Raw genomic sequence first — 23,084 nt, forward strand, 5'->3', positions numbered from 1 at the left:
GCGGGTGTATGTGTGTGTGGGTGGGGATTGGGTCTCTTAAGGGCTATCCCACATATCTCGAGATGAAAAGAAGATTAAAGCTTCATCTGCCACTAATTATTATGTAGACCTACCACAGTTACACAGATGAGACTAGAAGAAGAGGCCATTCCGTTTTTTATCTTAAAGTTCGAAAAACAATCGATCATAGCCTTCTAAAATACCTAGTTTGCCAGGAAATAATATATACCCCGCCAGGTCCAATGGTCCAGCGTCACTGATTCATTAAAAACAGGACAACAGTGCCATCGTGTGGTAAGAAACGCATACGCGGGTGATATTATTTTTTTAAAATGTAAAGATCTTTGTATCACACCTAAAGGTATTATTTGAATAGGCATATTTTATATTGGTCCCCTTAATTTAACTATATTTTCAGGTGTTTATTCAGTTTCAACCCCCTCCTCCAAGAGTATAGTCGAGTTATGATGAAACATGCAGGTTAGCTCAGCAATGAAGGTCCGAGGGGAACGGAGTGTACCTTTATCATTATGACTGCCAACAAGTGGGAGTCATTCAAGCATCACCACCGGATAACCTGTTTGGCTGCATTCCTGCCAGCAGGTGGCAGCAGAGAGCTATGTTTGTGTCACACCCATGGACTACTTCAGCTGACCTACTTTGATGCATAATCGTTCTTTTTCTTTCTTTTCCTGTTCGTCTTAAATTAGTTGATTACAAGGTGCAATTGTGTAGGCCGAACAAGGTTTCCCGGTTTTTGGTTGTGATTTCACCAGTTATATGACCTCACAAACAGTCTCTTGCCCAAGGTCATGAAATTGGAGGGGACTGATAGTGTGTGTGTGTGTGTGTGTGTGTGTGTGTGTGTGTGTGTGTGTGTGTGTGTGTGTGTGTGTGTGTGTGTGTGTGTGTGTGTGTGTGTGTGTGTGTGTGTGTGTGTGTGTGTGTGTGTGTGTGTGTGTGTGTGTGCGCAGGCGTGCGTGCGTGCGTGTGTTGGGGTTGGTGGTGGTGATGGTGGTGATGGTGTTGGTAGAGGTGGTTGGTAGTGGTGCGGGATGGAGGGGCTAAGGGGACAGCCTGGTCCCAGGGCCCAGACAGAAGGGCCTCTATTTGGGCTCTGGCCCCGAGCCAGGCCCCTGGAGTGACATCCAGCCCTGCTCTCTGCCAGAGACGTGGACAGAATGAGAGAGAGAGAGAGAGAGAGAGAGAGAGAGAGAGAGAGAGAGAGAGAGAGAGAGAGAGAGAGAGAGAGAGAGAAAGAGAGCAAAGAGAGAGAGAGAGAGGGATGGACTCAGGTCATAAGGTGACATACTCAGCGTCTGGCACCAGTCCTGTTTAACAGACCATACATTGCAGATATTGTACTGTATTTCTCTTTTCTTCCTGCAGTTCTCCAGGGGGGGGGGGGGGGGGATCTCAAATAACCATATTAATAGTGTCACTATGACATGGTATGGTGACTTTAAGTATAAGAAAAACCTCTGTCAGTTTTCAGATTGCAATCTATTTCCAAAATTAAACCATGCTGATGTGATTGTTATCTGGACTCTATATTGATAATAGCCCTTTTATTTACTAAGATTGTCTTGTTGTTGTAAAAAAGGTTTTGTATTCTTCACCTTCCTCTCCAGCCAACTAACTATTGATTTGAAATTATAATTTTTTTGTCAACTGTAATCTCCTTCATTCATTAAAATAAAAATCCTTCATTGGATGATATAAACATTGTAATAAGGTACAAAATAAAGGCTCCTTCTCTGTGTCCTGTCCTTTTCTATAATAGGCCTATTCAATTTCACACATTCTATTTCAAATCATCTTTGATTCGACCCATAATAACCACATAAAATTCGTAGTAAGACAGGCTGAAAATTAGAATGTAATTGCATTTGCTTAAAGTATCTTGAATGCAATCTTTACTGAATAAACCAGTATAGTGTATTTCTGGTTACCTCATTGTGTAGCCCTGTAGTTAGGGGGCGTCCTTTGCATTGAAAAGGCTTCAGCGGTTTCTATTCGCTGAAATAATAGGTGTGTCAGGGGGCGTGAGACTATTTCCCCCGTTGTCAGTTCTCGTGTTGTTATTTCCGGTGGGTTTGCTCAATGGCCGTGCTTTGGATGCGGTGGGGGATTTTTGACAGCAGCAGCAGGGCTTGTTGGGAGACTAAACAACGACGTGTGTTGGAGGTTGGATTGATTTGGCCTCCACGTTGTAGCTCAACCCGGGCGTAGCGCGTCTCATCCCGCCGATAGTCCAGGCCGTACGACAGCTTTGAATCGGGCTGTCCATTGGAAGGTACATGTCTCTTCGATTATAAATGCAGAATCGTATGGGTTACATTCGAGTTGTCATGGCATCTATAAAAACGTATTGGTTTTATTTATATATAAGATATATATTTACATGTATAGATTTTTTTCTTCATTGACAATTTGGGCTTGGTGTTGCAAAAGAAAAAGTAAAAAGCTATGTAGAGCCAAGAATAAACGACCGTTGATGACCGTTGCTGTGTGGGCAGGCATAATCAGATTTCAGATTCTTGCTAGCCTGAGCAACAGAAGTGTGTCTGTAAACAATAGGAATTATCGCCATGTGATGTTATTGTTGCATTAACAAAGTATTGGAGTGTGTGTGTGTGTGTGTGTGTGTGTGTGTGTGTGTGTGTGTGTGTGTGTGTGTGTGTGTGTGTGTGTGTGTGTTACTCAAAGACTAAAGTAGTGGTGATTGAAAACCACAGCAGAACTTGGGTAACAGCAATGAATGACAAACGGTTTGTTAACGTTAGGTATTGAGTGGTTTATGCAGTTACTTCCTTCTCTTCAGCTTGTAATTATCTCACTACTCACCTAATACATATTGAGAGGATTCCTTTACAGTCTCTCTCTCTCTCTCTCTCTCTCTCTCTCTCTCTCTCTCTCTCTCTCTCTCTCTCTCTCTCTCTCTCTCTCTCTCTCTCTCTCTCTCAATGTATATTACATACAGACAGTTTGCTTTCCTGTATCAGTCTGTTAACAAGCTTGGCTGGATGTGAACGATAAACAAGGTCACACGTTTCCACCGCTGCATACGTTCACTGTAGCCCACGGAGGGATTCTATAAGTGGATCCCCTCTTTTTGCGTGTGCCGTATTTTGTCTGTTTATGCATGGATAATAAGCGAGGCTTGTGAGGCCAAGACTTTCTCAGGACTTTCTCACATGGCCTGCCTCTCTTGTCAGTTTCTTTACCTCCACACACTTTGTTCCTGGGAGTGAAATGTGACCCAAATCTGGCCGTACCTGTCTCCGCCCAGACGTTGCAGGAATGCTGTGAGTCTGCTCAGCAGCACATTGCACCACTGGTTCCATTAGTGCTGCCGCTCTGAAGACTATCATTATTATCATTATTTCATTATCGAAACCCTCTGGAATGAAATCTTGAATTAATTATTGAATCATTATAATTGAGTAGTTGTTTTTGCCTGCAGCGTTTGCCTCACCGGTCGGTGTATCGTATGGGCTAGGGTGAGCAGACCTGTGGGCTCTTAGTATTTCTGTGTTGGTTGGTCATTATTCTGTGGTGGCTTTTCACTGTTCTTTCATTAGAGCCATAAAGAAATAAAGGCGACAGATCCAAACATATGGTGTCGTTGTAATCTCGATCGCTTGGCGTTTACACTATTTCCCCCTCCTCGCACCAGAGGCTCCACGCAGGCTCCACGGTGACGTGGAGTTTACCTCGGGTCCGAAGGTTATTCTTTGTCTCGTGAAGGAACTAATCATATTAATCATGAACCTTATCATATTCTGGGGGACATGGTTGAACATCTATTGATGGCCTTGTTGCGATTGGATAAAGGGGATGGGGTAAAGACATGGGCTGGGCTGGAGCTTTTTTTCTAGATCTAGGCCCTCAATGTGTTTAATATTGGGCTTTTCTCTCTCTGTAAGAAGTCTAACCCCTTTCTCACTGCAAGGGAGGGTTTGGTTTATTTGGGTGGTGCAAAGGTTCCTCATAAAGGCCTCCACCTTTTAGGTTTGCCTTTCTTGTTCTGCTCGACCCTTTAGAGGAACCTGAGACCTGTAATCAACTTCTGCTTTGAGAAGAAGGAGGTGTTTGAGAGAGAGCAAGAGGAAGATTTGAGAGAGGGAGAGGTAGAGAGAGAGGGAGCGACGGAGAAGGGTAGAGAAAGGGAGAGTGGGACACAGCTTTCACCCTTCCACTCAAACAGGACCTTCAGGTTTTTTTGACAGGCCACCTGAAGTCTTTCCACCTTTTCTGTCTTGGGTCCTCAACCAATGTTTGAACAGTTTGGCTTTCTTGTGTCCACCGTGTTTATGTTGTCACACACACACTCAAGAAGAATAATTCAAAATAAATCCCTGAAAGCAAAATCATCTTGTTAGTTGGATGGGTTTATAGGATCACCTCTGACCTCGCACTGATCCCAAACAGGCGCTCCACACTGTACTTTAAATAAGCAGATTGGAGCAGCAGATTGTCTCTGTGCTCATCTAGGAAGGAATACGCTGGACCACGGATATCAGCGGATCGATCTGGCACTTCTTAGTCCGTCCCTTTCACACTCTGTCTGTCTGTCTGTCTGTCTGTCTGTCTGTCTGTCTGTCTGTCTGTCTGTCTGTCTGTCTGTCTGTCTGTCTGTCTGTCTGTCTGTCTGTCTGTCTGTCTGTCTGTCTGTCTGTCTGTCTGTCTGTCTGTCTGTCTGTCTGTCTGTCTCCTCCCTCATCGCTCCTCTCTCTCTTTTTCTTGGTAATGTTGGATCTCTCTCTCTCTCTCTCTCTCTCTCTCTCGCTCTCGCTCTCGCTCTCTCTCTGTATCTCTCTCTCCTCCCTCATAGCTCCCGTCTCTGTCTGTGTGTCTCTCTCTCTGTCTCTGTCTCTGTGTCTCTGTCTCCTCCATCATCACTTGATTGTCTCTCCTCAGCCTGTTTGTTGAAGCCTCGCTTCACGACTCTGCCTCTCGGCAGCGCTGCCCTGAGGATAGACCAGACAGACTGACTGCAAGATTTATTGCCGTCAACCTGAGGACTAAAGTAGTAGCGGTAGTAATAGCAAACACACACGTGAGGTAGGGGCTTCAGAAATCCTCCTCAAGTACCTTTCCCTGGTCTTAGCCACACACCCCGTCTAATTCCATTACTGGCCCAAGGTGTCTGTTCCTTAACTGTTGACAGGTTGTGGACACAGGAGTTGCAGAAGAAGCAGTTGTAGTTTGACACAATCTAGCTCCCTCATTTGTAATGGGAACAGGTTATTGTTTACGACTAACTTTTCTTAAATTCCTTTTTAGAATACCTTTCACTGTTTTAAGCCCAAGAATGACTCAACTCGAACGCCATTTACTAAGGCAAACCGGCTTACAACTCCTCAAAGTCAAAAACATATACCACCTTTTGCTGATTAGCAGAAAAGCATGTTGTTTATATTTATTAACATATTTATTAATTTGTTAATGTGGGGGATGGGCTCAAATTAGGTAAAGAGGAAAAAACGTGTGTGCCTGCCCTGCTCTTTGTTGGTTTGAAGAAGTTTGAATATTGACAAGCCGTTGAATCTCTGGGATTAAGACACACCAAGTGGTTCGGAGACGTTATCACCATTGGTATTGAGTATGAAGAATACTAAGTAACACCGCTGTCGGCTATCTGAACACACCAGATCTCTCCAAGCTCATTCTGAGGTTTCTATTTCCTGACACATGTGTAGGAGAAAAAAACAAGGCTGCGCATACGAGTTGAAGTCCAAGTGTGCAGACACCGAGACAATGGCCAGTCCTCAGCTCCACTTCAACACGGGGGCTGGGGGGCTGGCTAGTGGCTCGCGGGGGCAGCACCGGCGCCGGGACCCCGGGCTGCATGCCTTCCTACCACCGCCACCGCCACCACCACGTAGGCCTTGCTTGGCACCCAGTCGGGGGTTGTGGAGGACACTGACACACTGGAAAATGTAACCGGAGACACACAGCTGTCCCCTCAGAGAGACACACCAGTGTCGCAATATATTTGGTGGTTGAACACTGATTTTTTTTTTCACCCCCGTTCTGTTTGGCTTGTTACTATTTGCACAATAGAAAACGATAGTTATAAAAGAAGGTGATTTGGTCAGGCCCCGTACTTTAAAACAATCATACATACTGTATTTCCATAACTGGGAGTGTGTCTTGACAGGACTTTGGCACTGACATGGTAGCCTGAGTGGAAATAACCATTAAAATCAATCAAAGGGGGCTTGGTGCGTGCAATGAGAACGGCACCCTGGAAGGCGGTCCTATCAGGTCAGCCGGGCTCCAACATGGCCTGCCCTGCTGGTATGTTTGGATGTACCACTGCTGGGATAAGGAGGGAAGGGAACGCTTCTCCGTTTGGGCCAAGGAGACAGAGCAGCTGGTAAGAAGGGCACTGGTTCTGTTGTTTAGTATACCCCTACACCTGGCAACACTTGTGGCTTCTGTCTTCGTCCGTCGCGAGATTGCATCGCCTGTCTGGGCACTACTTGTGCAGAGCAGGGCTGCACAATAGCTTGGGTGTGTATAGTATTGTATATTAAATACGATGCAAAGTTCCCAATGAGAACTAATGCATGAGAACTAATGCATGCACCTCATGTCTGCATTAACAAACCACAGGGATTGCTGATACATTCTCCGGTCAAATTGCATATAGCCTCCAACTCTCGGACTGCTTTTTGGGTTCATGTTCGAGTTTGGCTTGGATCATCCTGCACTTTGCATGTATCAGCACATTGGAACAGACTGATCTGAATGTTGGCTGGAACCTGAGACAGGTGTGTTTTACAATTTTCGAAGACAAGTACACACGGTTGGCCTAAATAGTCAAAAGTTTATTACGGGGAATAAAAGTCAACAATGCGTATCCTGTAGTCTATATAGTTCAGGCCAAGGGGACTTGCAGGACAGATCACAATACACAGCGATAGCCTCACAGGCAAGCTTATGCAAGCGACTAGCCTGTGACTTCCTGGGTTGATAACATCAGGGTCTTACGTCTGGTAAGAAACAAAACCAAATTAAAATGCTTGCTGATTCCCTGCGGCGCAACACTGATTCCTAACGTACAGTCTGGAAGCTAACTCTTGCTGTGAGGTTTAAATTGTCCAGAAAGTAGCCCATTGTGGCAGTGTGGGGTCATGCTTCTTGGCCCTGCCATGAAGGCTGTTCTCGAGGATAGCGTTTTAGGCAGGCGGTTTGTTTGAGCAACAGAGATCACCCTGGATCGCAGCCAAGGCAGAACTGGAGGTCGCTATCTTTTGGATCCCAAACGCGTCTGTTGCACGTGGGAAGTTGGTGGACAGTAGATCCCTCATATGACATTGGCTGGGATTTGAAATACCGGGTCCTTCGGTGAACATGACCGTACAAACGGAACATAGTTTATGCAAATTAATGATAGGGGATTACACAATAGCGCCCTGTGTAGGATTTATTTGCTTCCGATAACATTTATATTCTTGCTTAATATATTATTTTTAAATGAAAAAAATATGATAATTTCAATGACCGCTATCAAAATCAAGATTTGTGCCTTGTATTTGGAGCAAGATCATCCAATATTTTTGGCTTTTATTTTTTCACTGGGTGCAAATGACTTTCAGAGGGAGTGACCCTCGTCATCGTAAACCGAACGGTAACAGTGCAGTGTCGGCATTAACCAGCACGGCCTTTAGGATTTAATCAACGGCTGATTGATTATGGTTCACAAGGGATATATCGAGTAACCTTGTTAGTGGTCAGTGGTGCTGCCCGGATTGGCGGATTCCAGGTATTCCATAAAGGTTAAATGACATGATTGGCGTACGTATAATCAGAGATTGAACGATGTTGCTTTATGCTACCTGCTAAACTGTTGTACTGTATTATGAATACAGAATGACCTCACCAATCAGTTGGTTTTTTCTTTGTGTTTTGGTTTAAAACAATGAAGAGTGTCTCTTTTCCTTGTTGAAATACAAGCATGAACTTGTCAGGCCAGATATTTTGCAGACAAGACAAGTGAACCAAGCGATTGGGCAATCAGTAATTTACTACCACTACTCTTACACATTTTAAGATGATCTGCAAAATGACATTTAATTGGAAAACTTTGCATTACTATTTTAAGCGTAGTGCACATTTCAAACACAACTCGCCTTCCACCTCCTTCCACCCTTTTATCACCGTCACAAAAACAAACCAAAATCAAAACCAAGGTTAAAGTCAGGCCAACTTCAAGTCCTCCTAAACCCGCACAACGTTGTGTTTTTATTGTCCTGCAACGACCACAGTGGATCAGGTGACATAGCCTAATCACCTGATAATGGAGAAGGGGTCTACAGCCTTGACCCACCTCCTCCCCTATCCCGGGATCATCTACGACGGCTCTCTGGCTCCAACGCTTAGCGGCTATCGACTCATGAAGCCGAAGTGCACTTTGGCCGATTTCTCCCTCTGGGCTGGAGGAGGTCGCCTGATAGGGGCCATCGTGTTTGTTTACCCTGCGGGCACGGTCTATACTGGGCTCATTAACCTGCCCCTTCAAACACATGCAGAGGCCAATAGACGGTCAGAGACCTATACATACCGGCCTGTGTCTCTTGAAAGCGCCGTCAAGTCCCCTGACACACACCCACACACACATTAAGCGCTCAGCTCTCCTCAGGGACCTGTGGATACTCCTGTGGTCCAGGCCATAGAAGAGATTAAACATTAACCTGGGAATTGCTTCCACACACACACACACACACACACACACACACACACACACACACACACACACACACACACACACACACACACACACACACACACACACACACACACAAACTGAGTACAATCACATACGATCAGTCAAGTGGTCTGGTTGTAATGTAGTTGACGGTCGAGAGACGCGCTGAAGGGTTCATTGTCTTTCGGATCTGGAAGGTAGGGATTTGAGTGTCTTGATTTATATGTTACTTTCGTGTTTTTGTGCTTGGCAAACCCATTGTTGTTCCTTTGGCAAAACATTGTTGTTGCATTGTTGAACAAAGGATTCAAAGAAATCTTGCTCACTCTGTACTTTGTACTCGGGCAACTTGCTGTTGTGCGAGGGTTGTTGGGCTGCAACATGGCTGGACAAGCCTTTAGTTTACGCACACCTCTTGGGACGTGGCCAGTCTTGCAAGCTGAATTCAATATTCTTCATACAGCGCACACTTTTTGTCTTCCTCCTTCAAGTGTTTTGGAAAGCACCATGACAGACCTGATGCCTCCTGGGGATCTGTATATATTACAGTCATTAGACCCTTTGTGATTACAGTGCTGCACAGACCCCATGCGCTTCGCCAGATGTGCAGGGCAGTGGTGGCGGAACCCTCCAAAGACACCACAATCCCATTTTGAGTGTGTCACACAAAGATGAGTATCTCACGGAGAGCTCTCTCAAAGCAAACAGGGCCAGCTGACCGGCTTCAACAGCTTCCCAGTGAATTAGAGATTACCGTTCCGAGGCCGTCAACCCAGGTGGCTATTGTCAACTAGCGCTGTGGCGTTCTAGTGATGTGTTTGTGAGCGAGTGTCAAGCTATCTGCTGTACAAGGTTAGCATCACTATAGCACTAGCAAGGCTGTAGCCTTCATGTTGATATGCACTTGGCCGGGCAGGTATTGTTGAGGCGTTCGCTGGTACGGCTAAGCTGATATGGGGGAAGGGAAGGGGATGGAGGGGATTGGGGGGGGGGGGGGGATCGGTCAATCCGCCTAGCCTATCCTAAGCATGGTGTAGTGATCCTGCTGCCAGGGCCTTGAAGATTATCAATGCTACATTCACAATATTCCCCTCTGGCATCAAGGCCAGCATGAGCCCTTACTGAACCTGATGAACATCCAACCTCATGACCACCGATGAAGGGGATGAAGGGGCATGATTGCAACTCAAAGTAAACAGGGACTCTGTTGTAGGTTTCTGTTGAAGTTTTTGGGGCCGGGCCCTTCCCCCTCCCCCCTCCTCCCCCCCCCTCCCCCTCCCCTACTGACTTGATCAATGCGTTGGAATTGCAATGACATCACCATGGCGACCCCCAAAGGCATGTGTGCCCCCGGGCCGTTTGTGTTGTGCGTCTGGCTGGCGAGGGGGGAGGGTGGACACACCATCACAGCCATCATAGTTCCCCTACCCCCTACCCCCCCTTCCTCAGGACCTCCATGGCCCTGTAGCGCGCAACCTTGCTCGTCCGCTGCCCTCCTTATGGAGAGAGAGAGAGAGAGAGAGAGAGAGAGAGAGAGAGAGAGAGAGAGAGAGAGAGAGAGAGAGAGAGAGAGAGAGAGAGAGAGAGAGAGAGAGAGAGAGAGAGAGAGAGAGAGAGAGAGAGAGAGAGAGAGAGAGAGAGAGAGAGAGAGAGAGAGAGAGAGAGAGAGAGAGAGAGAGAGAGAGAGAGAGACTACCTAATGATCTACCTAGTGGGACAAATCCATACTGTTACCAAACTCTCGCCACTGCACGTTCTCTGCTGCGCTCTCTCTTCTCTGCATACATCTTAGCTCCTGGGCCCCAGCTCTGATTCCTGGTGCATCTCTGCAGGTATTGAGTTCACGGAGTTCCTCCTGGAGTTCCATGAGGACAGGGAAAAGGGAACTGCCTGTAAAGATCCAATTGGAGTTCAGCGAGGTCTGGATTGTCAGTCGGAACCACAAGGGTAATACGTGAGGCTTTCTCCAGTTTGGAATACATTCAGCTCATTTAATTGATCACCGCCAGCTTCGTAGCTCCGTGTGAGCCGTGCAGAAGAGTGATCCAAGGGTTGATAAAGACCTTGGAGGCTCCAAGCTCCAAAAGGGGGGGTGGGGGGAATGGAAAGCGCTAGAATAAGGGCTTGTCTCTTTATACTAGCTCAGGAGAGGAGGATTTGTCAGCAAACGATAATTGTTTCAGTTTCATATATGTTTCCCTATTTTTTAGGAGCATGGATTGCATAGTAGCTACAATGTAGGACTCCCACCCGAAAGGTTCTGGATTCAAACCCCAGCTACCACAGCCTACCGGTAGCCTTCCAAGCACAAACATACAGAGAACCTCTGCCTGTACGCGATAGTCATCGGTGACCTCATGTACCTCAAATCAATCAGCTGCAAGTGACTTCAGATAATAGAGTCCGCTGAACGACTGTGGTTGAATGGGTGTGATGCACCCGTCAAGCTTAGAGCCAAGATGCTAAATGATGAATGAGAAGGCATATGATATGAAGACCAGAGAGGGGATGTGGGGGATGTGTCCTGGAGGCTACATGCTAGTGCTCGTACTTTGAGCTCAGCCCCCCCCCCCCAACCCTGTTGAATGTGATACATTAACACGGTGGGCGTGAAGAGGCCCACTACCATGATGGATGGCACTTGACGAGCACAGCACACAACATCTTTTGTGATTTTAAAATTGCTTTGTGGGGTTTTGAGCAGTGTGGAATTTAGCGTAGTCAGATTGGGGCGGGGCGGGGGGGGGGGGGGGGTGAACCTGGGAAAGGGCTTTCAAGGACATCAGCCTATTTAAAAAGATAAAACTCATAGAAACACCGGTCCAAAATAGCCTTTCCCAATTTAGACTTCAGCCTTCACTAGACGTGGATGAGAAGGATACTGCGCACAGACAAAGGGGTGCACGTTTACCGGCCCGGACTTGGTTTTTGTAAAGCGAACAGCTGTTGTCTTGTAAAAACGCATTTTGCTGTTGTGTCGTCTGATGTAGGAGGAGCTTACGGCAGATTGACCCACTTTGTATTGGATGTATAGCGCTGTGATACGTGGGGCTTATCTACAGGGCAACAATGGGTTAATACCCCTTACAAAACTGGATCGAACTAAGTCAAGCTCTTAGAAGTCATCCTCCTGTCAAATTCTGAGCGTCAATTCCACTTAATTGCTAATCCTGCAATCTCTATTGGGGTTCAGGCTGCACCTCAGTACATCTTACTAGTATAGACCCACCTATCTTTGGTCTGATGTGGGCCTCATCAGACCTAGACCCAGCCAACCCCCAACCAGTCTCTCTCTCGGCCCAGTTAACCAACTGACCTAGTTGTGTCCCCATCCATGTTGTTTCACCTATTGATATCCATATTGGTTTGCCCTCTCCGCCCTCCCTCTCTCCTTACGTTACCCTCTCTCTCGTTCTCTTTCTCTCCGCCTCTTCAGTCTCTGTCATGTCTTTTTTTATCACCCTGAACCTTTGTTTTCCTCCCCTCTTTTTTCTTTCTCTCTCTTTTATTCTCTCTCTCCCTCTCCCTCTCCCATCTCCCTCTCCCTCTCTCTCTCCCTCTCTCCCTCTGGAGGAGGTGTAGGGATAGCGTAACGTGAGGCGTGTATTCAGTCACTAGGGAGAACTGGACCGGCCCTTGTTGTGTTACCAGACACTCCACCACTCTGCTAACTCACCCGTACGGCGTGTGCTCGCCTGGTTAACCTTTTGCACCAAAGGCACTCAAACACATGCTCGGTTGACCTCCGTCGAAAGCCCAACCATGAAGGATTACGACAGAACCATACACCAACGACAATCTGTAACCGTAACCGATTTTTGTTGTTAGCATTTGAGTTCAGTTATTCCAGCTTTTCCAGTAGGTGAAACTCGAAGCGAAGTGACGTTGGGTTGCTTGTAAAAAAAAAAAAAATCGTACATTTTTGTATATTTATATTTTCTTGCGATCCTAAACATTAAATACACCATAACTCTAGCCAGTCGTGATATGCATCTGTTTCTTGACCATCATGTCGAACCAAGTAGTGCTGTGCCGTCATTCAATTCACTCAAAGTCACAGCGGATCTCAACGTCGATGTTTACATCAGCGTCATCCATCTCATGAACCAGTGCTTTAATGCTCCCGTCCTCTCTCTCCCTCCCTCCCTCTCTCCTCTGCAGTCTGATGAGTGAGCCTGCCGTCCTTCATGTCTGCCAGCGTTATGGTCGACGTGGACATCCCTTACGGCCCCCCCTCTCCCCTGGAGGACTCTGTCCTGGGGAGCCCTCTGTGTAGCCCCTCTCCCCTGGAGGACTCGATGCTGGACAGCCCCCTGTGCAGCCCCTCGCCGCTGGACCACTGCGCCCTGCACAGCCCCCTGTGCAGCCCCTCTCCTCTGGGCCACTCCGTGCTGGACAGCCCCCTGTGTGGCCACGATGGCTTCATCGGAGGCATGGAGGGGCTGCAGGCCAGGTCCAAGTCCATGGACGACGACGCCTTCAGTTCTCTGGGCGCGCACGAGTACCCGTCCTCCAGCACCGGCTCCGGGTCCGAAGGTTCCACCGCCCTAGGTGAGGAAGGGCCGGGTGGTGATTGATTGATTGATTGATTGATTGATTGATTGATTGATTGATTGATTTGACCATTTTGATATCAAATATGAACAGCACTTGGTGTCATACATTAAAATACATACATAGTAGTCAGGGATGACACAATAAAGCCTGAAGGCTTATTTCCATTGTGGTCCCTGACTTTCTTGACGTCCCTGGTGTTGTTGTTGTGAGTTGGTTATTTATGGAGCGCTGGTCACAGACAGGAGGTCACAGACTGCGTAAGGACAGGAGTTCAAGGAGAGGGTGAAGGACAGATGCATATAAAAAACACAGGACGGTACCAGCATTGTGCGGTTTAAAAAGGTTGACAGTTCTCGTTGCGTACCGATCCAATCCATTACCTGCTCACAGCAGTATGGATACAGATCACTAGTTCAAGGTTATTAAAAGGAGTAAAGTATGTACAACGTATATATATATCACAAAAGTATGTGTTTTTATTTGTAGGTGCACAAATTAGGATGTTCCGTCAAATCTTAGATACTACGTATACAAAATGTCTAATTTTCCCCATAGCGGATGCACTTGAAAAAGCATAAAAAAAAATACTGATCATAAATTCTTATATAGCAGTTTTTCTTTTTATGACCCGACTGACCATCATAATGTGTGAGGTCTTTGGAACAGACCAGAGGGCCCTGTCCAGAGTCTGCACTAAAGACCAAGAAAGACCCTGCCTTTACTATCAGGGCCCTGGGACCCCTGGATGAGTCACCTAGTCACTGCCACATTCAAAATACTATTTGGAAAGTTTATCCTGAGTTCACATTTTGTAAAATCGAAATCTCTGTCTTTGTGGGATAGTTTAGTACGTTTAGGTATTTTCCATTAAATACTCACATTGTTCAATGTAATGTCGCTGATGCGAGGCAGCTCTTAAGATTCTTTGGTTCCGACATTACACCATAATAACTGAACTGTAAATCATCTGACAACCTAAGAGTCCCCTGTGCCAGACAGCTCTGTTTCGTCGGCCATGTTTTATTCCGTTGTGTTTCTCATTTTGCCGACTCTACAATGAAACTTTGAGGTTTGTGTGAACTTTGATCTCTGCCTATGGCTAAGAGCTATACAGCTGCTAGTCGAGGCAGACTTCGGCTGACCTGCAGTGATACAACCTGGGGCTACAGCCCTCAAATACACAGACACACACATGGAACCTCTCACATGACTCTGTTTGGACCACACACACACACACACATACGCACACACACATTCCCTCTCTCTCATATGACCTTGTTTGGACACACACACACACACACACACACACACACACACACACACACACACACACACACACACACACACACACACACACACACACACACACACACACACACACACACACACACACACACACACACACACACACACCTCAAAGCCTCTACTGCTGTGCTGCTCCCCCACAGATAAAAAGGAATCTACACATTCTTCAGCCGCTAAGCGCTACGCTCTTAGGAAACAAGCTAGCTTTCACTCGCCGTTTATCTACCACTCAACACGTGGGAAGTTTCTGTGATTTACAGGCGGTCGCAACGCAACCCGATCAGCCTATAAAACAAAAACAACCCCAAACCCCTTGAACGTCCGCTGCCGAACGGTGTTCTTGGCCAACATCTGCGAGAAGGCATAGCGTCCTCTAAACGCCATTCACGCGAGGCGCCCGCTAAACAGTATTCACGGTAGACGGCCGCTGAATACCATTCATGCTATCCCTCAGCGGAGACGGAGAAGAATCGAGGGGGGGGGGGGGTTGGAATGAAGGAGTCAGGTTATACTGAGGAAGGGCCGCTGGTGAGGACAGCGTCATGGAAACCAGCAGTGGGGATGGAAGAAGGAGACGGATCACCCTGTGGAAAGACTCTGTTACATGAAAAAGACCTGCCTGTGACTTGAGTCAGAGAAAAACGAAGTAGCATCGAAATAAACGATTAATGTAAAGTACTAAAGGTAAAAGCACTCATTATGCAGAATTGCCCCCTTTCGGAATATCTTCGATTATTGGATTCTATTTTCTGCTGTATTACATTTGTGCGTTGCTTTAATGTTAGGCAACTCAAGGTATCGGAAGGTAATTTCCTCGTCGGGACCAATAAAGCCTTATTGATATAATAATCACATTTATTTGAGTGCTCAAGTACCTGGCTAAATGTACTTGGACACTCTCCACCGCTGGAGAGCAGAGATGATGTCATGGAAACCCGAGGGAAAGGTACTGCGCAGGAGAGGTTGTTTAGAGCATGTCCCCCTTCCTTCTTTGGGAGTGTTCCCTGCGCTAGAGCCGGGGAACTAATGGGCACTACACAGCATCGACATGCCTGACGTGCCCCACACATACGTAGACACACGCACGCACGCACACAGACAAACACACACACACACACATGCATGAATGCATACGCACACACACACACACACGTATCCGCTATAGAATGGCAAACGGTTCACAGCTACTCCTCCGGTAGTTGTGAACCTTTGTCACCAGATCAACGATAACCACATTAGGACCTCACCAGTCCGTTAATGATCTTTTATTATAGTCGAAAAGCCGTCCAAAGAGTTGAGGAAAAGAGGCGTGGAAGACGGCGTAATGCAGTGTAATGAAAGCTTAAACGCTTTAGTTTACACAAGCAGACACACACAAACACACATACATGCATACACACGCGCACACATGTACTAACGCACACGCATGCACACACACACACACACACACACACGTGACGCATGTATGCACACACACACCCAGACACATGCACACACCCCGTGTCCTCGACTTTAGAGCACCACTGACAAACACCAGCCCTTGTTTTGGCAACCCCCAGCCAGCTGACATAGCTTGACTTAATTCCACTGTTTTTCAAACCATTTCGTGGTCCATGCGTACGCATGCATAAGCAATAGCCCCACCCCCACCTCCACAGCCCACCCCCCCACCCTCAGCCCTCCTCCAAGGTTAAAATGTCTTCAGGCTGTGATTTTCAGGTCATGTGATATGCTTCCATGTTGCAGGCAAGCTAATATTACTGTATAAAAATAGTTACACTGACTGAGGGAGGGGCTTGGTCACTGGCATGGGAGAGGGTGGAGGGGTCTTTTGGATCCAATGGGTCAAATGGCCCCTGTGTAACACCGTTCTGATATACACACACACACACACACACACACACACACACACACACACACACACACACACACACACACACACACACACACACACACACACACATGCGCATACACACACACACACACACAGTGGCAGACTTTGCTCCTGTTAATTCAAACGGGCCTTAATGTGAACACAGGAGGATCTGAATTGTATATTTTGTTTACAACATATAAAGGAACATGTTATGTTGTTATTCCTGAAATGAGTGTCCTACACTTACATGCTGATTTGCACACATTGGACACTCAACTACAAATGTAACCAGGCCTACTCTGAGTTAATGCAGACACACACACACACACACACACACACACACACACACACACACACACACACACACACACACACACACACACACACACACCCCCCCCCCCCACACCTGGTACCTTTTTAGCTGGGGGTGGAACGTCCTAACAGTTGCTCCTCCTCCTCCTCTTCCTCCTCCCCCCCTCCTCCTCTTCCTCCTTCTCCCTCTCCTCCTCCTCCTCCTCCTCCAGATGCGCTGACCCCGGCGTCTAGCCCCTCGTCGGGGGTCTACTCGTCGGCCCCCGCGGGCCCCGAGGAGGTCAGCTCCCAGGCCTCGGCCCTGAACCTGGAGTGCCGGGTGTGCGGCGACCGCGCCTCGGGCTACCACTACGGCGTGCACGCCTGCGAGGGCTGCAAGGTGAGGACCCCCCCGCGACCCCCCCGCGATTTTTTCATGTTTTTTATTTTTTGTCTCTTCACTCTTCCTTTGTTATGTTATCTATCTTTTTTAGTTTTAATACGCTTCCTTTTTTCTCTCTTTCTCTCTGTATTTGTTACATTATATATGTTTTTTTTCATTTTTAGATTCTTTAAATTTTCTCTCTTACGCTCTTTATTTATTATATATATATTTATCGGTTTCCCTCACACTCCGTCTCCTCCCCAACTGAAGCGGACGAGCTACGTCGGTTGGGAGTTTTGTGCCCTTATAAGGGTTTCCTTGTCCGATGCCGTGCCAAACTTATGGCTGAATCCATGGGAGCATGACTGAATGCTAGGAAGTATGTAAAATGCTAACACAGTTTATTTTTTACAATGTAACAGGGAGCGATTTAGAAAATGTATGATCTTTTCCTAGCTTCACACTTAAAAGCAGGGAGGGGAAATAATTATGTTCACAAAACGATAACCTCATTAATATTAGACATTATCGGAAAATGACATTGATGCAGAAACAACAAAATGACCACAACGCTTTAGTGGTCATTATGATTTTAAATGTTTTCCCGAATGTTGACAAACTTTATGTCGGAGCACATAAAATATTCGATACAGGTCAATCCCCCTCTACCCAGGCCTGCAAAGACAAGCAAGATTCAGAATCAGTTATCCCCTCTTATACAAAGTACGAGTTAGCCGTACAGGCTGGACCTTTACCACGTGATCAAGGATGGCCCTGAACCGGTGGTAACTTTATTCATCTTGGTTAATGCTTCACCACCTCGGAAGGTGTCAATTGAGGTCAAATAGATACCGTGTTGTCCATGTGTGTGTGCGTATGCGTATGTGTGTCATTGTGCACATGCTTGTTTGGGAATGCAGTTCTCTGTTATTGCTACTGATTGTAAGGGGCAATTGGTTCTCAGAATGAGTATTAAAGTATTTAATTATGCTTTTTCGACTTTTATGACCTATAAACGTTGTTATAATGATTGGTAGTCATGTTTAACCATACTAAAGTGTCAAATAATGACGTACATGCATTTTGACGTATTCCCTGCTGACAGTCTGGGGTGGCTGTGCAGAAGGCTAAACACTCGGGACAACGTTTGCGATTCACTTGTTCACATTTCAGGGAAATCATCTACGTAGAGGCACTCCTGCCGTGCCCCCATATGCCTGGTCAAATCTGCCCGCTCGCTGGCTTCAAGGAAGGTAACCAATCACAACGGAGTTGGGTTGGCAGGAGGGGGGCGAGGGGGCGGAGAAGGACGAAACCGAGTGTTGACAGGGAATGCTGAAAGCGCCCAGATGAGAGGATGAGTTTCCCGAAAATCTACATTGTTTTTTGTGTATGGTTAAACATGACTATCAATCATTATAACAACGTTTATAGGTCATAAAAGTCGAAAAAGCATAATACCGGTAGGTCCCCTTTAACGAGTATTTGTAGTAACAAACAAACTGTTTCTCCTACCTGGTTGCATACCCAGTCCTGGGCATAGCGGTTTTGTCATGCACTTACGGAGAATGGGAATCTGTAGGTCAGGGTGAAAGGGGAACTTCACTTTGTAACGCTTCGAAGGCGCATTTTCACGATTTCCCGGGCTTCTGTGTGCACCCCATAAAGATTTAAGGCTGCTTGCTTCAAGATTTTGCTATTTGATACTCATGTGAGCAACCCCCCCCCCCCCCACACACCTTATCCAATAGAAGCCAGTTGAACTTCAAATTCAAGATTAGAATCATTGTAAACACGTCCCTTCTGCTCATTACGGATATTGTCCTTCTAATGAATGTGTCGCCCTTCACTTCGTAGTCAATAACAAGACTTGGGGAGGAAAAACAAAACAACAACTGAAAAGGGATAATGGCATTTGTGTGAAAGAGGAGGAAATGAACAAGTGTTTTCCAAAATCCAACATTTAACATGTGACAGTTGGCCCACGTTCCAAGTAATCTCATCGGGATTAATAACTGAAAGCAGCTTTAATTTTCACACCGGCCCCATCTCATGTAGGAGTCTCTGAGGACCTGACGGTCTCTGGATGGTTCCTAATCTATAGCGCTTGGGGGACTTAAACCATTAAGTGCTTTATGGACTAGCAGCAGGATTTCTATCTAACTCGCTAGCTCACTTGGGCTGGGGGTGGGGGGGGGGGGGGACTAGCATGATCTAATGCATGCTAGTCCCAATTTATTCTAGACAGCACTCCGACGTCCACAGTTAGGACTAGAATTCCCCGCTCTGGTAATTTTACCAATTTTAAGATCTCTTTTTATACGGGTCAGAGAAGCTGTCCCTTAGTCGTACGGTTGTAAACCGATAAAAATCTCCATCAAATCTTGCCATTGAATCTATCGTAGTACATTGCAGCAGGATTACGGTCTTTTGACATAGTTTAAGGTTTCAACGAGGGCACAGAGTAGATAAGATAAGCGAGACCAATAACCCATGGTCAGAAACGCAATTCTTAGCTCATTAGATGCCAGCACAGCGTGGTGGAAGCCTGTCCCTGTCCACAGGCCACTTCCAGGTCAGATGTGTTTGATGTGCCAGCCGTGAATAAGAATCCAAATAAGGGCAGGAGGTTATTTTATGACGGGATTATCTTTAAATGATTCCAACACACTGACATGGAAAAGGTCTCAAAGCTCTGCAGATCGCCCTCGTATGAACTCCGTGCCGTAGTGGACGTAACGCCATGGCTCCATGTAACACGCTCTCTTCATCCATGCAAACATGTCCATGCAACGAGCACTTTACCCATGCATGATCCGTGTGCATTTGTTGTTGGACGGGCGGCAGTAGCTAAGGAGTCAGAGCAGGTTGGCTGGTAACCGCAAGATTGCTAGTTCAGTCCCCGGCTCCTCCTAGCTGAGTGTCGAGGTGTCCCTGAGCAAGGCACCTAACCCTGACTGCTCCCGACGAGCTGGCTGTCGCCTTGCATGGCTGATGCCGGCATCGGTGTGTTAATGTGTGTATAAATGGGTGAATGTTATGCAGTATTGGAAAGCGCTTTGGGTGGCCACCGGTTACAGAAAATAGCTAAATAAATGCAGTTCATTGACCATTTTGTTCTACTCTGCGGCTCTGTTCTCTGTATTTGCTGCATCGGTCTGCCCAGCCAGTCACTGCAAATTACCTTTATGATTGCATTACGATCAGTATATCTGCACGTGACCTATTGCAGCATTTCACTTCTGGCTGTGAGGACAGAAGGCGTTATTATGTATACCTTTGGGTGTTGCGTATCTTGGAGTGGATAAGGTATCTGAGCCATTACAAGGTATCTGTGTTCAGGGTTAGGGTTAGAGTCCTACTGGTGAAGCCGACTTGAGGATTGAGGTGAGGCAAGGTGCAGCACTGTTGCTGTTAGACCTCCCGGTTATCGGGAAGTTCATGGTGAAAAGCTGGGAATGTGTGAGATTTAGACCTGGTCAAAGATACCAGAATCTGAACTGTGGATTTTGTGGGAATATCTTTACTTTTTATGTGTTATCTCATTGGATACCTGATAATTGGTCTAACTCCTTGGCTAACCCTTGCAAGGTTGTTGAATTTAGTCATTTATGGCAATATAGGCAAATTATCTAGAGGACTCTACACGAGCAAACAAACATGAAGGACTTCACAAATAAAGCTTGTATCATCTGTTTTCGCAGGAAACCAGAATATTTACTTTAACATAAAATATGGAATGATTTTACTCTGGGACCTTCAAGAAATAGCTGCTTCAATACAACTTGCAACTAACACACTATTAAGCATTTATCCTATTTCTTGCCATGCATTCAAAGCATTCTTCTTAGTTTTATGCAAGAAACCTGTGTGATATAGTTCTGGATGGTGTATTACACCCCACAGAAAACATGGAAGGATCTTACTATAGAATGGTTAAACAATAGCATGTTTTATTGTCCTTGTGTTACGTTTACACTATCACACTAAAACGTACCTACCATAAAAGCCCCCACCTTTCCTTCAAAGGGGAACGGATGAGTGTAATATACTTGTAGATGGTCTGGCCTACTCCCATATCAAATATGGAGTGATTTTATGGTAGCATCTTGAAATAAGTGCATATTTCTTTATGCCTTTGCTATTATGTTTTATTGCACATATGTGCCTTTTTCAAGTTGAACCTACCATAGAAATCTTTCCTTTAAAGGTTAGGAGATGCATAAGATAGTTATGAGTTGTCTGGTCTATTCCCTTGTCTACTATTGAGGGATAGTACTTAAGAATCTTTTAATAATAGCATATTCTCGAGTCTATTCTTGTTCTACAAACAATAATACAACAATAATAATGCAGAAAAAAGAACGACTGACCGAACGAACAAAGGCCAACTGATCGCTGTGAGGATCGGTAATTCTAGTTGGATCACGTAATAGTATTAATACGATGATGATAATAGTAACATACAAATTCTGCTTAGGTTGTGAGAGGGTCAGGTTCTTAGAACACAGCTCCATCTGCGGACATTCCTCGATTTTAGTTGATCCTACTGCTGAATGTGAATGGCATTTTAATTAATTCACATGCACACACACACACACACACACACACACACACACACACACACACACACACACACACACACACACACACACACACACACACACACACTCACACTCACACTCCTCTGGGCTTAGTCCACCAGACATTTTCTTTATTTGACTGAAAGCCGGAGACTGGGCTGACCCCTATGATGTCATCAAGGCAACCTTTACCGTGGTCGCCCCATCTGCCCTGGAACTGAGCCCAGTCCGCTTCCACTGGAATGCTGCCGTGGCCCCATTTCACCCTGTGTGTGTGTGTGTGTGTGTGTGTGTGTGTGTGTGTGTGTGTGTGTGTGTGTGTGTGTGTGTGTGTGTGTGTGTGTGTGTGTGTGTGTGTGTGTGTGTGTGTGTGTGCCCACGCACACTTTGCATGCGTATGCAAACCTTGCAGTTAATAGGTGAGAGTGCCAGAGAGCTACCGACACGTTTTCTTTTTTTCAAACTTTGCTTGCGTCAAACCCGGGTTGATAAAAAATAGATATATTAGGCAATCCCCCCAGTAAGTGTTTAATGCTCAGTAACATATTCTTATTCCACAGCCAAAGGATTTGTCTATTCATTTTTTTTTTAAAGAAAACTATCTGATTCGGTCACATTTTACTCATAGGGGAATTATAACCTCATGGATTTAGTATCTGCATGCTTCATTTCTTTTTGTTGCACATTTTGGCAAACTTTAGGCAAATATATCACATTTAAAATCGAACGTTTTCTCTAACTCCATAACCTGGAATTGATGGTTATAGTTACAGTTTCCAGCCCGCATTGTAAATTGTGTTCCATCATTTCACCATGAAAAAGATTTCACCACCTTTCACCATGAAAAAGTTTATACTCTTGAACAATTCAACTACTTAGTTGGTTGAAAAGTAAAATAATAAATGTGAAGTCAGCAGTTATAAAGGGTTTAGAAAGAAATCGACATATAGGGTTCCATAGCAGCAGGTGTAGGAAAGTGGTCAAACCCAATCACACTCTGTAGAGCTGGGCTGCACAGCCAACAAAAACTACGGCTCTGGAAATCCGTTTTACCATGAAGTAGCGGACATCAAGTATTAAAAAAAGGTTTACTTTCCCTTTTCTGTCTGCTTTCTACACTGTCTATGGGGCCCATATGCAGGATGATAACGACCTGTTTCTCTGACACAGGGTTTTTTCCGGAGGACCATTCGCCTGAAGCTTGAGTACGACAAGTGCGAACGCCGCTGCAAGATCCAGAAAAAGAACCGAAACAAGTGTCAATACTGCCGCTTCCAGAAGTGCCTCTCAGTGGGCATGTCTCACAACGGTGAGGACGTCTCACAATCACACACGCAAACACACACACACACACACACACATAAACCC

At 45.9% G+C, this 23,084-nt stretch overlaps 1 protein-coding gene across 3 annotated transcripts in view; it reads left to right on the forward strand.

Annotated features, from left to right (window-relative positions):
- Positions 1–2,074: 2,074 nt before the first annotated feature.
- pparab (peroxisome proliferator-activated receptor alpha b) overlaps positions 2,075–23,084 on the forward strand; it is a 31,424-nt gene continuing 10,414 nt past the window's right edge. Inside the window, exons 1-4 of one of the 3 annotated variants that reach the window (XM_030366071.1) lie at positions 2,075–2,296; positions 12,881–13,270; positions 16,982–17,148; positions 22,887–23,025. In XM_030366071.1, the coding sequence (XP_030221931.1) occupies positions 12,907–13,270; positions 16,982–17,148; positions 22,887–23,025 (670 nt within the window). In that variant the 5' untranslated portion in view covers positions 2,075–2,296; positions 12,881–12,906. Of the gene's footprint in view, positions 2,297–6,127; positions 6,386–8,113; positions 8,917–12,880; positions 13,271–16,981; positions 17,149–22,886; positions 23,026–23,084 lie in introns of those variants that run through there. The other 2 variants (XM_030366073.1, XM_030366072.1) reach the window with 2 other exon arrangements.

This window comes from Gadus morhua, chromosome 9 (genome assembly GCF_902167405.1).
Source record: "Gadus morhua chromosome 9, gadMor3.0, whole genome shotgun sequence".
Classification (NCBI taxonomy): Eukaryota; Metazoa; Chordata; class Actinopteri; order Gadiformes; family Gadidae; genus Gadus; species Gadus morhua.